We start from the raw sequence: 14,825 nt of genomic DNA, 5'->3' as shown, positions 1-14,825 counted from the left end.
CAACAGCTCTGGGGTAGAAGCTGTTTCTTAGTCTGTTTGTTTTGGTTCTGATTGTCCTGAACCTTCTGCCAGATGGTAACAGCTCAAACATGGAGTGACCGGGTGTGGGGTGTCTCTAAGGATGCTGAGGGCTTTCTTGTTGAGCCTTTTTGTGTAAATGGTGTCCAGTTCGGGGAGCTTCAACCTGATGACGCGCTGAGCCACCTTCACCACACGATAGAGACTGTAGCGTTCCGCGGCTGTACAGCTGGCGTACCACACTGTGGCGCTGGTGGTCAGGATGGACTCGATGGTGCTTCTGTAGAAGTTGAGGAGTAGTTTGGCCCGCTTCAGTTTCCTCAGGAAAAAGTCTCTGTTGAGCTTTATTGACCAGCTGCATGGTGTTGTTCGTCCATGCCAGCTGGTTCGACAGTGTGACTCCCAGAAACTTCAGCTTTTCTACATCCTTCACCGTCTCCCCATTTATGTGGAGGGGTGCGTACGGTTCCACCTTAGTCCTACAGAAGTCAGCGATCATCTCCTTGGTTTTAGAGGTGTTGAGGATGAGGTCGTTTGCTCCGCACCACTGTATGAGATGATCCACCTCATGCCTGTAAGCTGTCTCATCCTCCTCTGAGATCAAGCCAACTACAGTCGTGTCATCGGCAAACTTAATGACAGTGTCTGAGGGGTAGATGGGGGTGCCTCTATTTTCTGCAGCACCTGTTGCAGGTGCACCATATGCTCCTCCCATGATTGGCTGAAAATAACTACATCATCCAAATATGCAGCCACACAGTCAGATAAATCCCTCAAAACATGGTCCATTAGTCTTTAAAACGTGGCTGGCGCCCCCTGGAGACCAAATGGCATGACCTTAAACAGATACATACCAAATGGTGTTCTGAAAGCTGTCATCTCCTTGGCATCTGGTGCTAAGGCAACCTGCCAGTAGCCCTTGCTGAGGTCCAGTGTGGTGATGTACCGAAAGCTGCACACTGTATTCAGGTATCTGAAATCAATACAAAATCTGAGAGTACCATCTTTCTTTGGGACCAATACAATGGGCCTGCCACTCACTGTTATTCCCAGCTCCAACATCAGCCTAATTTCCTTTTGCAGCAGAGGAATCAACCGCTCAGGAATCCTGTAGCTTTTCTACTGCACTGGGGCATCTCCCTTCAGCCGAATCCTGTGCTGCACCAGTCAGGTGAAAGCTGGTGTCTCCCTGAAGAGTTCTGGGTCAAGCAGGGGCTTCGCCTCTGCCTGCTGGGTGAGAGACAGATGTGACAGGTCCACTTCTGGGCCCTCTGCTGTTGTGGTGGTAGCTGGGAAGAACTTGTCAACAGTATCCTCCTCCTGCACCTCACGGACCAAAAGCTGCTGGTGCACAGGCTCTGAACGCACCTGGACCTCCTCAAGCAGGTTAACATGAAAAGTCTGGTATCTTTTAAACCTGTCCGGCATAAAAAGTTCATGTGTGACCTTACCCGCACGTTTGCTGATTTCATATGGTCCATGCCACTTAGTCAGCAACTTGCTTTCACTGGTTGGCAACAACAACAACAGTACTTTTTGGCCTGGATGAAAGACCCGCTCTCTGGCCTTTTGATCATACCACACCTTCTGGTTTTGTTGAGCCGACTCCATGTGTTCATGTACAAGCGCCATCATCTTCTCCAGTCTCTCCCTCATTTTTACCACATATGCTACCACATTTTCTCCTTCTGGCTTCGAACTCTCCCAGTAATCTTTCAGCAGGTCCAGCGGTCCTCTCACCTGGTGCCCATACAACAGTTCAAACGGAGAGAAGCCCGTAGATGCTTATGGGACCTCTCTGTACGCAAACAGCAGGTATGGCAGCCAGCAGTCCCAATCCGAACCTGTGTGAGACACAAACTTGCGCAGCATGTTTTTCAGTGTCTGGTTATAGCGCTCCATCAGCCCATCCGTCCCACAGTCTGTTAAAATCTCCTTGGGTATGCCTACTCTAGAAAAAAGTTGTAAAAGGCAATCTGCTACTTGTCTAGCTTTGAAAGACCTGAGAGGGAAGGCTTCAGGGTGCCGTGTGGCATAGTCGCACATGACCAAAATGTAAAGGTGGCCTGAGGAACTTTTCTCAAATGGGCCTACAATGTCCATGCCTATCCTCTCAAAAGGTGTATCAATGATGGGCAAAGACTGTAATTGGGTACGTGTAACTCCTCTAGCAGAGGTTAGTTGGCAGGTTTCACAGGAAGCACAGCACTGAGAGACTTGAGTGTACATCCCTGGCCAAACAAAGCAGCTTCCAATCCTGTTCAGAGTTTTCTGGAAAGCCAGGTGACCTGCCCATAGAATTGAATGCCCCATCTCCATAACTCTCTGTCTGAACTGTTGTGGCAGTGCTAAAGTCTCATTTTTTTCCCCTTTTCTGATAGAGAAGACCCTCCTTCACCATGTAGGTGTCATCATCTAAACAGCTTGGGTTATTTTGTTGAACACCCTCCACATCTGTCACCTTTTCAAACTACTGCTTCAGTGTCACATCTTGTTTTTGCAGTGAGCTCAAATCTGGGGGAAACTCAAAATCAAGCAGTTCTGGTGGTTAAGGAGAGCTTTGTGCTCCTTGTCTAAGTGAACCCTTTAGCTTCTCCCGTCTTCACTGTGCTTGTGACTTGTGAGGTTTAACTGGCCCTGCTTCCCAGTCTACCTCAAAGAAAGGCAGCTCTCTGAGGACTCCCTCTGCACTCTGGTGGTGACACAGGCAATGTGACTGAATCACTCAATGGCTCACTGAAATCGGCTACTGAACTCTGATCCTCCTCACTGCTCCCGTCAGGTTTGCATATTGGCGGGGTCATAAGGTCATAGAGTGTGGGTACATCATCGCCTAGAGCAGCCATTCCTGACCCCAATTGGGGTCGCGAGATGATTTCTGGGGGTCGCCAAATCATTTTGGAAAAATATAAATGCGCAAAATAATGAGCGTCCAACCGGATGTTACAAGGACGACGAGCGGTTGGTCTCAAACAGGCATTTTATTACTCAAAACCAGTTGCATGTCTGCCCTTCTCATTCACACATACAGACACGGCTCTCTCTCTACCCCGCCTCTCACCGTGGGGGGAAATAAAAAAAGAAAAAGAGAGAAAAAAGGCGCGTTGTTGTTTTAGCCACAGCTGCAGCAAGTTTGCTAGCTGGAAAAATGGAGCGATGGCTTAAAAGAAAAAGTGTTCCAGCACAAGACAGTCAGCAGCAGCAGCAGGGGTCCCAAGATCAGCCACCAGAACCACCACCTGAGAAACATATGGCACTGAGAGCTTGAAGCCAGCAAAACTAAAAAGACATTTAGAGACAAAACACAGCAGCTTAACTTATAAGCCAATTGATTTTTTTCAGCGCAGGGAGCAAGAACTAAAAAGGCAAAAAACAGTGGTGAGTGAATATTCTACAGTCCCTGCTAAGGCCCTGGCAGCTTCATATGAGGTCGCATATCTGGTGGCTCAATCGAAAAAGGCTCACACGATTGCGGAGAGTCTCATCCGTCCCGCAGCTGTAGCAATCACAAGAGCAATGCATGGGGAGAAAATATCTAACACTCTTTAACCATTCCCCTGTCAAATGACACCGTGGGGCGCCGCATTCAGGACATAGCAAATGACATTAAAGAGCAACTCATTGACAGAGTGAGGAAGAGCAAATTGATGAATGCACAGATGTGTCAGGAGATGCGCAGCTGCTGGCCTTTGTGAGGTACAGCTACGAGGACATGTTGTTTTGCTCATCAATGGAGGGAACATGCACTGGACGGGACATTTTCAACAAGCTCAACAGTAACATACAAAAAGAGAGACTGAGATGGGAGAGCTGTGTCTCTGTGTGCACAGATGGAGCTGGAGCTATGCAGGGGGCAAGAAAAGGTTTGAGGGCCTGCGTGTTAGAGGTAGCCCCCATGTGAAATTTCTGCACTGTATGATCCACAGGGAAGCACTTGCTGGCAGGTGTCCTCCAAACATCAGTTAAGATTGTCAATTTCATTAAATCACGGCCACTGCAAAGCAGACTCTTTGCCACACTCTGTCATGAAATGGGATCAGACCACGAAGGACTTCTCTTTCACACAGAGGTCAGGTGGCTTTCTCACAGCAAAGTTTTAACGAGGCTCTTTGAACTGCGTGAGGAGGTCCGCATATTTTTATCAGACTGTAGTTCTCCCCTTGCTGACTATCTGACTGACCCAAAGTGGGTCACGAGCCTCGCATATTTAGCCAGCATTTTTGACAAACTAAACAGCTTAAACTTGTCCCTACAAGGCCCAAACACAAATGTCCTTATTCTCTCTGATAAGGTCATGGCATTTAAGAGAAAGCTGAAGTGGTGGGCTGTGCGAGTGCAAGGGGGAAGTGTTGAAATGTTCCCTGAGCTTGATGACTTTATGGAGAGTTACGACATAACCATTCAAACTATGAAAGGAATTATTGCCTCTCACCTCAGAAGCCTGCTTGAAAGTTTCAATAAGTACTTCCCAAATGATGACACGCCGGAAAAGTACGACTGGATATGCCAGCCTTTCACCACCTCCACCGCACATCACCTGCCATCAGAGCTGCAGGACGCCCTGCTAGATCTCTCCTCTGACCGCACGTTACAGACTGCTATCTCGGCATGCGCACTGGAAGAGTCCTGGTTGTCAGTAGCAACAAAGTACGCAGCACTGTCAAAAGCTGCAACCGATGTACTATTTCCATTTGCATCCACATATCTGTGTGAAAAGACCTTTTCTGCACTGACAACAAAATACAGATGAATGACAACAAAATACAGATGAATACTGAAAAACAAATACAGATCACGACTCCTCAGAGTTGAGAGTGATCTTCGCGTGGCCGTGTCTAACATAAAGCCAAGAATGCAGCTGCTCTGTTCAAACAAGAGGCAAACAAAAGGCCCAGCCATCACATTACATAGTGGTTGCAGCTATTTGGCTTTGTGAAGAAAAAAAAAAGAAGACAACGTTTATAGAGTTAGGAGTTTGTTTTAACAAAACTTGTTAAGTTGTTGTTATGACACAATGTTATGACGTTCTTTTTCATGTTTAAGCTCTCAGCAACATAGATGTTTAAAATGAAACATGGGCAGTTTTTCTCCCCAGTGTGTTTTGTTAAGGCTTCCTAATTAGCATGTGCTGGTTATCATTTTATTTCATTAAAAAGAAAAAAAGTTTGCGTTAATTGTTTACATTTTAACCGGCTCAACTACCAGCAATATGATGGGATGTAGCGACCATCGTCGGTCTGTAACTCACGTGAAAAGTCAGACTCTTGTTTGAAAATATTCAAAAGTGTTTCAAAATAAAATGATAAAGAAACTAATAGCTGAAGTGTGATCATAAGTGCTTGTCTGATTTGTAAATTCGACGTAGCCTACGGTGTATTGATTGTGTGTGGGTGGGGTGGGGGGGGGTCAAATCAATTCAAATTTTATTTGTATAGCCCAAATTCACAAATCACAGTTTGCCTCAGAGGGCTTTACAATCTGTACAGAGACGACACCCTCTGTCCTTCGACCCTCGATTCGAGTGGGGAAAAACTTGCCCCCAAAAAAAGGCCCTTTTAACAGGGAAAAAAAAATGCGGAAGAAACCTCAGGGAGAGCCACAGAGGAGGGATCCCTCTCCCAGGACGGACAGACGTGCAATAGATGTCGCATGTACAGAGCAGATCAACGAGATCACAATGTATTCAACTGCGGACAGCAGTGCATATTGAATTGGGGGTCGCGACTTAAAAAGGTTGAGAACCACTGGCCTGGAGTGTATGGCAATGTTGGAGCTAATGCCACAGGCAACATTAAAGTCTGCCCCCCCCCACAGTCAGATAAACTTCAGCTGTAGGATAAACATGCTCATCTCCATGAATACAGCTTATCCGTGATCTGTCTTTACTCCATTTATCTCTGGGGACCAAACCGGACAAAACTACAGTCTGAAAACCTGCAGAGTCAAGTAATGCTATTTCACGCTTTCAATTGATCAGAACTGGGGCTGCATGGCCTGCGTCCCTCACTGTACCCACTGTAGCTGGCCTTGGAGCAGAATAAAGGAAAGATGGTTTAGTGTGGCTCAAAGCTGGGCAAAATGGTTTTCTATGCCCTAAACCATTACAGTGGTAACACCTGACATCGACTTTTAGCATAGCTTGTGGCCTGGGGAGTAAACTGCCCATCACTTGAAAACCATCTACCTCGTGACTTGACCAAGCCCCTGTTTACCCCCAGAGGACTTACTTGAATGGACCTGGTGGTTCTCCCAGCCAAAGGTGGCAGCTCAGCTTCCTTTTCTGGCTGATGTGACGATGCCGGCCAGGCGTGCAGCTTCCTCTGCTGTCTTGGGGTCATGCTCTCTGATCCAGATCTCCAGCTCTGCATGGACCATCCTCAGGAACTGTTCAAGAATAATAGTGTCAACTAGTTCTTTAACTGTTGATTTCTCTGGCTTAACCCATTTGCAAAAAAGGTCTTTTAGATGCACATACAGCTCTCTTGGAGTTTCACCAGGCTCAAACTTGAGGGACCGGAATCTTCTGCAGTAAGTATCAGGTGTAATTTAATATTTTGCCAGAATTGCTGCTTTAACTTTGAATAGAATAGAATAGTCTTTATTGTCATTGTCGAGGCAATGACATTTTGTTGGAGTAGCCTTCCAGCTGCCTTGTACATATAAATAAATATAAAAATATAAAGAAAACAATCAACAATATAACAATAATTAAAATGTGTGCAAAGAAGTCCAAGCCTTAAAGGGACCAGTAGTGCAATGTGTGTGTGTAAGTGTGTGTTGATGGGGGGGGGTTTCAGTGTGGGAGGGGGGTGGAGTTCAGTAGTGTAACAGCTCTGTGGTAAAGGCGTTTTTTAGTCTTGTTGTGGGGGCGCTCAGTGTTCTGTAGCGCCTTCCTGAGGGCAGCGGGGCAAAGAAGCAGTGACCAGGGTGTGTGCTGTCTCTGGTAATTCTCTTAGCCTTCCGGATGCAGCGGGTCTGGAAGATGTCCTCTCGTCTGGGGAGCTTTTTCATATCTTTCAGATTCTTTCATGTCCATCAGAACACAAGCACTGCGGGCTTTGCCGGTGAGCAGAGGGACCAGACGCACAGCCCATCCATCTTTAGGCCAGTGACAAACCTGGGCCATTCTCTCAAATGTTGTTAAGAAATGCTCAATGTCATCATCTGGACATAATGGCAGTAGCTTGAGTTCCCTCTGTCTGACAACCCAACTTGCCTGGCTCATCATTTCATCTGGGTCATCAAAATCACCATAATTTTCATCATTTATTTGTGGGCGCTGACTCTCATCCATAGTGTCCGGCTCTGTTCTTTGTTCTTCTCTCCTCATGTTAACTTGTTGCTGCATTTGGGAGACTTGATACTGCATGCGTCTCCATCGCTGTTCTTGAAGTGAGGACTCTTTCTCTCTTTGCTGGTCTCTCTCCGTTTGTGCTCGCATGAGTGATTTCACCATACCTGCTAATTCATCCAGCTTGTCTTCTGTTTTAGCATCCGTCATGGTGTCTGGAGCACCTGCTCCGCAGGGCCCCTCATCTGGTTCTTCTTGGACATTTTTCTTCCCCTGCCTTGGCATCCTTTGCTGTAACGTGGGCCCCAGCTTCTGACACCACTTGTGAGAATGACCACAATTACGGCTGGATGGTGCAGCAAAAAATGATCTACAGGCAGGTTTAAGGTGGGTCACAGAGGTGGTTCTTTATTCCTCCATCTCAGCAAACAGCATAAACACATCAGTACGACAGCTGGTGTGACAGCTAATGACCCTGGAAGATTCCATCCACAGGGATCCACTGCCTATCAACATGTTTAATCCACCATTTTTATTCCTATATTTACACTACCTAATCAGTAACCTATATACACACCCTCATTTGCCTCCCCTAACAAAAAAAATACACATCCCACTTCATATTACATTTACTAAAATACAATACACACATCCACCACCCCCACACCAATTTACGCTTGGTTACCTTTTTACTGGGGGAAGCCTTTTGACTGCACACCCTGAAGACAAGACTGGTGAGTACACAACACACTTGACTTCTTCACTGCATGCACTTATTGAGCAACACAATACAAATTCTTAGCTTAGCTCCTTGTTGAAGCAATTAACAATTATTATGCACTGTTAACCCTCTGTCCCTCTGCTCTAGGTGGAGCTGCGTGGCACACACAGCACCCACCTGCAATACCAAGACCCGACCAAGGACAATAAACGTTCAATAAATACGATAAACATATCCATACAAATGTGCAAAAAATAGTGTTAAAATGTATTGTGCAAATCTCCAATAAAGTGCTGGTGCTCCTCTTAAAGTGTCTGTGCAATTATTAAACTGTAGTCACACTCAGTCCAAAGTGCGTGGTGCCATGTGTGCAAAGCAAGGTGACGATGTCCTCTTCGTCACAAGACAATACTTCAATTGTGCTGTAACAATGCGGACCATAAAAAAAAAATTGTGTCAAAACATTTCAGTGCTATGAAAGATTCAAGTTTTAAAATTCTGTATTTGCATTCATCATTTGCAAATGCATTTGAATGTTGTAGAACTGATTTACAATCAACTTCTTCACTGTCACTGAATTACATCCAGTATTTACCTGAAAAAAGGCTCAATTAACCAATCTTTTAAACACTGTTTAATCTATTGAAGCTCACAGGGACTCAAGCTCTTATTTAGTCTGACGTGTTAATGTTGCTTACAAAAGGCATGTACATGTACATGCTGCACTGACTTTGGTTTATTACCGCAATACATCAATTTCGCCACCATATCAGACTGGGCAAGACTGGCCTGTAAATGTATATAAGTAAAGCTTACAGAGCTTTTTATGATTAAAAAGCACTATAACATTTGAATTTCTCAACTAATTTCAATGAGCCATTTTTATATTCAATGGTTTATTACTATTTTTTTACTACTCTCAAAACCAGTTGAGAAATTACAATGCTATAGCACTTTTCACCCAGAAAAACCACAGTTCCCTTGTTTATTTGTATTCGTGCACAGGCGAGTCTTTGCCAGGTCAAATATGGCGGCGACGTTGAGGTACAATCCAGCAGCCAATGCAGTGTCTATATTTCTATATTTTTGGTTGAAGTGGTGGGCGTAGTATTCTGATCTTTTACTTTATCTATACTTAAAGTAAAATAAATAATATCACACTTACAAGGAAATATCTTTCACTGCAAATGTTACTGAAGAATTTAAGCAGAATTGGGATAATGTAATTCAAATATTTTCAGTAAAAGTAATGGTTGCAGTAAACTATACCAGGTTGTGACTGTTTTATTCTACCTGATCAGCAACAATGCCTCTGCACCCCCAAACTCAGGGTTGAAAAGATGGAAGGAATCTTTTGTTTATTTTCAAACGCTTTTCATCTACTGATCTTGTGTAAAAATTCACCTTTGCAAGAAGGTCTTACAGCACCATCTCCAGAATATGCGCCATCCTCTGCTGATGGTTGTTTGCGTCTCTTGCGTGTTAGTGGGATGTTATCCCCCTCATTACCTGCAACATTATTTTCTGCTGAAATACATAATTTAGTCAGATATGTTCTTCAGTTGTGCTGTAACAATGCTGACCATAAAGTGTCAAAACACTTCAGTGCCATAAAAGATTAAAGTTTTAAAATTCTATATTTGTGTTAATTTGCAAATGTATTTGAACGTTGTGAGGAAATGTACCATAAAAGACGTCATCTTGAATATGAGACAAAAATAAATGGTACAACAACCTACTTAAAAACTAAATAAAAAATACCATCAATAGAAGGTGAATGGTTTCCTTCCTCTCTGCACCCATCTTTATCAACACTACCCAGAACTTTGTCTGCAGGAGACATACCAAGCTTATAAATCTGGTCAAACAAAAAGAATGGTAGACAAAGGAGAATGGAAATCAAACATACTATTTGGATCAATTGTGATTTCATTCAAATTCTTGTCATGGAACTCGACCAATCTTTCCTGCTCAAGTGCCATAAAAACTTTGCTGATCTTCGCGAGTTGCAGCGTCTTCTCAGCGAGTCGATAGAACTCACGATGTAGTCTGATGTCGTGGAAAGTTGGCCAGTTGGTCCATCTCCGTGTCTGTCTTGTTCAGGACTGTTGAAAGGGTCGCAGAATGCTTTCACAGTTTGGTTGATGTCAATGCCTTGGGACACTTTGCACCACACGCATTTGCAAAGCCACGAATGCAGTCTGAACCATGGAAGTGTGACATAGCTGCAGGTCTCGCAAACATGTAACAATTGTCTTTAAGAACCCCTCAAGCCTCTCAAGGATGTCTAATGCACAGAGCATTTTTTAAGTCAGAAGAATTGGAACTGGTCTGCCTCGCTTTCCTCTGATGATAATCGTTGAGAAATGTCTGAGGTGGAAAAAAGCTCTGCAGACAGTGCCCAGTTCAAATCCTCATGGGGCTCAGATGTGTCCCTTGACAAAAATGCATCCTTCCCTGCATCTGTTGAATAGCAGGGTTTGTTTTAAACAGACCTTTGCCAGATCTATCCAGGCCTTTGTAGAAGGACGTTCGGACAGCGCACCACTGCATTCACCTTGGAAGTCATTTAGAAACCGATGCGTTTTTTGAATTTCTTCAGTAAAGGGAATTACAGTTGGTGCATTCCACTTGGCTTCAACAATGTTCCTCAGTGCTGTTGCAGAAACCATTGCATTCCACTTTTCACTGTGCACTTGCTGGAATTCTGTGGCATGCTTCACAAGTTCCTGATCATTGGATATTAGCGCCTGAGCTTTGATGAGCTTACTGACTTTTACCAGAGAGTTTCCAAGTTTAGTTGCAAGTAACGGAATGGCAAAAGTGTTTGTGCTGCTCTCATAGCCGCATGTCACTTTGACAGCTCTGACCAACTCTAGGTATAATTAATAAAATCCTCCATCTTTGTTATTGTAAATTGTGTAATGTAAATATGTAAATTTCCTGGCATTAGCCAGCAGTCGTCCCAGTTCACACATTTTTTCTCAAGTGCACTGTTGATTTTTTGCTGTCATCCCACCTTTATTGAGCATGTGCTCTCCAAACTCACGCGGCCATTTTTTTGTAATTTCTTTGAAAGGACTGGGATTCATAGCACTGAAAACTTCCCACAAGTGCCTGTTCATATGCAAAAGCACAAGACCTGTGTATGTACACAGAGCCTGAACACGGTTCTTTCCGGGCTTTGGTTTGATTGACCCAGGCTTGAGTTTACAAATTTGCACATGTCGCCACAGAACCTCTCTTGTAAAGAGTCCTTGGCAGTACGCACAGCTCATGATATCAGTTGCCTGCACTTCTTTTGGTGGCTGTTTCAATGGGACAAGTTGCCCCTTCCCTGACTCCATGACAGCAGCATTATGAACATAGTTGCCTCTGTGATGAATATATTCTAGCTGTTGTTTTCTCTCTTTGGATCCCTTTGGAAAGCTAAGAGCTCTTGACACATCCATTTTATCTTGGTGTGCACTTTCAAGATGCCTTGCAATTTTGGCATATGGCTTACTGCAATAGACACAGAAGTGTCTCTTATTGTAGACTCTTTTGCCATTTTTTTTTGGAAAGCACCAACAACTACGCTGCCATTGGGGTCCTGACTTGAGCAGGGTTCTTCTTCAATAGTGGTGACAGATGCGATGTAGTTGATGTCCAAGTCAGGTGTTGTGCCGTCACATATGGTGGGACTCTCCATACCGCAGTCATCCAGTAAAACATAAAGAAAGTATTTTCTTTGTTTGGGATCATGGCTTTCATCACTGTCTTAAGGGGGGGGGTGGATACGGTACGGCACAGTGTCGCTGCACACAGTCTGTCAATCCGTGAGAGCGCGCGCACACACACAGCCTTATGGTACATGTATGTATAATGTGTGATGTGGTTAACACGGTTAAGTCCACTTCTGTGTGGCCCTATGAGCCTATCATGCCACTACAGCTGCAGAATGGTTTAAGCTACAGATTCTGTAGAGAACAACATCAGACCTTATAGAGCAGAAGTGTATTTTCTGTTAAGATTGGTTTCATTTCTTATCAGCAGCAATACACATGAGTTAGTTGGCTGACAGGAGGAGCAGGCATAGTGCTGCAGTTATGCAAAAAGATGAAGTCAAATACAGAGATGATCTGTTAATGTGTCATACTGGATTGGATTTAGGTTTCATAATGCAAAGACCTGATGTTTAGACTTGTGAGAAATTAAATAGTTTTCCATTGAGTAAGAAATATACTGTAAACACCATATCAGGATGTGAGAGCAAAAGGGGAGAAACCCCTTTTGCCGTAAGTGTCAGAGTCAGACGAGAGACAATTGCCTCTCGTCTGGGGTGTTACAGGAAGATAGATGGTAGATGAAATTTACATTCTAATGAAGTATCAAAAGGGTCACTGTCCTGGGAAAGAGACGATCCACCAAACATCAAGGGGTCATTGTTCTGGGAAGAAATGTTGTAACCCCCCACTCTGTTTTGTGTTTAAGTCAGAAACATTTGGAAGACGGGAGAGAACACTTCAGGTCTTCGCTCCATGCTGCATGTATTAAAGAGATCCGATTCATCACGCTGAGTCTACAATTCTTCTGAGATTTAGCAACTCTCAACCTCACGGAGAATTTCCCTTACAGACTGTACACTTAATTTTCATATCACTTGCAAGACAGTTGGTTGTGGTTGAATATGAACAGATGTCTTACAGATGTCTCTTTCCCTATTTTGCAGGTACTTGGAGTACAAAGCAGGACCTGCATCACTGGCAATGGCAGACACCACACAGCAGACAATACCTTCCTTTGCACAAAGAATCCACTTATATGCCCATTCATCCAGGCAACAGGCCATTACACAAGCCATCCTCCAGGACCATGTCATTGGATGCTCTCTGCCCCTGTCTCTAGTAGAAAATCCAAATTTTAGACACTTTCTTTCTGTCATAGACTGCAAATACACTCCTGTGTCTAGGACCAGCTTGACAGAGAAGCAGATACCTTATCTAGTCAGTAAGGTTAAGGATGACATCATCAAAGCGGTGGAAGCTCAGGCAAGTGTTGCGCTTACAACCGACCTCTGGTCTGACAGGAGGCTTCGCTCCTTCCTTGGGGTTACTGCGCATATTGCCTGCGAAGACAAGGACTCCTACAGTTAAAAATCCTTTCTGCTGGATTGTCGGCATTTCACAGGGAAGCACTGTGGTGAACGAATTGTAGTGAGCAGGTTTGGATATGTAATGAGCGCGCATGCGCGAGTGTTCAGATAGGAAGTGATGCTTCAGTAAAGAGTCAACTACACGTCTTGGTCTCTGGTCCGTTTGTTGTATTACGAGGTACAAATAAGTACAAGACATGGTGTCAGAAGTGACCGTCCTCGCCTCTGATAAGAAAGCAACTACCCGACGCAAGTAAACGGAAGGTTCGTTGCAGTTTACCGACGGGAAGAGAACTTTTCGCCAACTCCAGTGAAGTGAGTGAACTAGCAGAGCTAACGTGAAGCTACGTTGACACAACATCGGTCAATGATACAGAGGGGAGCCTTCGGAAAGTAAAACAGAATGGATTCTCTATTTTCGATTAGTCCACCAGAAGCATTTGACTTCGGAGACTTTGGTAGTTGGCCACATTGGAGCCGACGCTTTGAAAGATTCCGCATAGCAGCAGGACTTAATCAAAAAAGTCAAGAGTATCAAGGGAACTCCCTAGTGTACACTATGGGAGATATGGCGGATGATGTTCTGAACACGTTAGCACTGTCGGATGGGGACAAGAAAAACTATGACAAAGTAAAAGAAGCGTTTGACAAGCATTTCATTTGCAAGCATAACGTTATCTACGAGAGAGCTAAATTCAACAAACGTCGCCAGGAGCCCGGAGAAACGGCAGAAGCGTTTACTACAGCTGTGCATAAAATGGCTGAGCATTGCCAGTATGGAGTTCTCAAAGATGAGATGATCAGAGACCGCCTTGTCGTAGGTATCAAAGACCACGCACTTTCAGAGAAATTACAGCTAGATTCTGAGCTAACTCTTGTGAAAGCTACGACGAAAATCCGACAAAGTGAGGAAATTAAAAAGCAACAGCCTGTATTAAGAAGTAGCACTGATGCCACTGAGGCAAACATGGATGCAGTTGGATTCAAGTTCAAACAGAAATTCTCCCCACATGGGAAGAGTGGCTTTAAGCCGAAGGAAAGAACAGTGCAAAATTATGCAAATGATAAATGTGGCAGATGTGGAAGGATACATGAAAACTCATTCAATGCATGTTCCGCCCGCACTGCTGAGTGCAAGAAATGTAAGAAAAAGGGACATTTCGCCGCTGTCTGTAAAACTAAAATGAGAATGGAGGAAATTAAAGAAAGTGACTTGGATGAGAGAGTTGAGTCATTGTTCCTGGGCACAGTGAATTGTACAAAATCCGACACATGTTGGCAGAAGTCAGTTGCAGTGAATGGCCAGCAGATGGTGTTCAAGTTGGACACGGGCGCCGCAGTGACAGCTATCCCAGCACGCTTGTACTCAAAAAAGCATGTGAAAAGAAAACATGTGGATGTGGGGAGCAGCGCAGCAGAGTGCATTTGATAGAGTGAAAGACGAGCTCAGTTCATCTGCTGTCCTTGCCCAGTACAGCCCAGACAAACCGACAAGAGTGTCAGCAGACGCCTCTTCGTATGGGTTAGGAGGGGTGCTGTCTCAGCTTCAAGACTCAGGAGATTGGAGGTCAGTGGCTTTCATATCCCGCAGTATGACTGAGACAGAGCGCAGATATGCCCAAATTGAGAAGGAGGCCCTTGCAGTCACCTGGGCTTGCGAA

At 44.5% G+C, this 14,825-nt stretch overlaps 1 protein-coding gene across 8 annotated transcripts in view; it reads right to left on the bottom strand.

Annotated features, from left to right (window-relative positions):
• The window catches only part of LOC311253904 (uncharacterized protein), a 32,694-nt gene that overhangs the window by 5,341 nt on the left and 12,528 nt on the right, over positions 1-14,825 (bottom strand). For 3 of the 8 annotated variants that reach the window (XM_084384364.1, XM_084384365.1, XM_084384366.1), the window contains exon 4: positions 873-991. The exons of 2 other annotated variants lie outside the window; for them this stretch is intronic. In XM_084384364.1, coding sequence (XP_084240490.1) covers positions 873-991 — 119 coding nt within the window. Of the gene's footprint in view, positions 1-872; positions 992-6,245; positions 6,403-9,434; positions 9,558-14,825 lie in introns of all 8 variants that reach the window. 3 more of the 8 variants (XR_014622033.1, XR_014622034.1, XR_014622035.1) reach the window with 2 other exon arrangements.

This window comes from Pagrus pagrus (assembly GCF_965226575.1).
Source record: "Pagrus pagrus genome assembly, contig: HAP1_SCAFFOLD_65, whole genome shotgun sequence".
Taxonomy (NCBI): domain Eukaryota; kingdom Metazoa; phylum Chordata; class Actinopteri; order Spariformes; family Sparidae; genus Pagrus; species Pagrus pagrus.
Note: the sequence above shows the minus strand (reverse complement) of the source record. Positions and strands in the feature narration are given on the sequence as shown.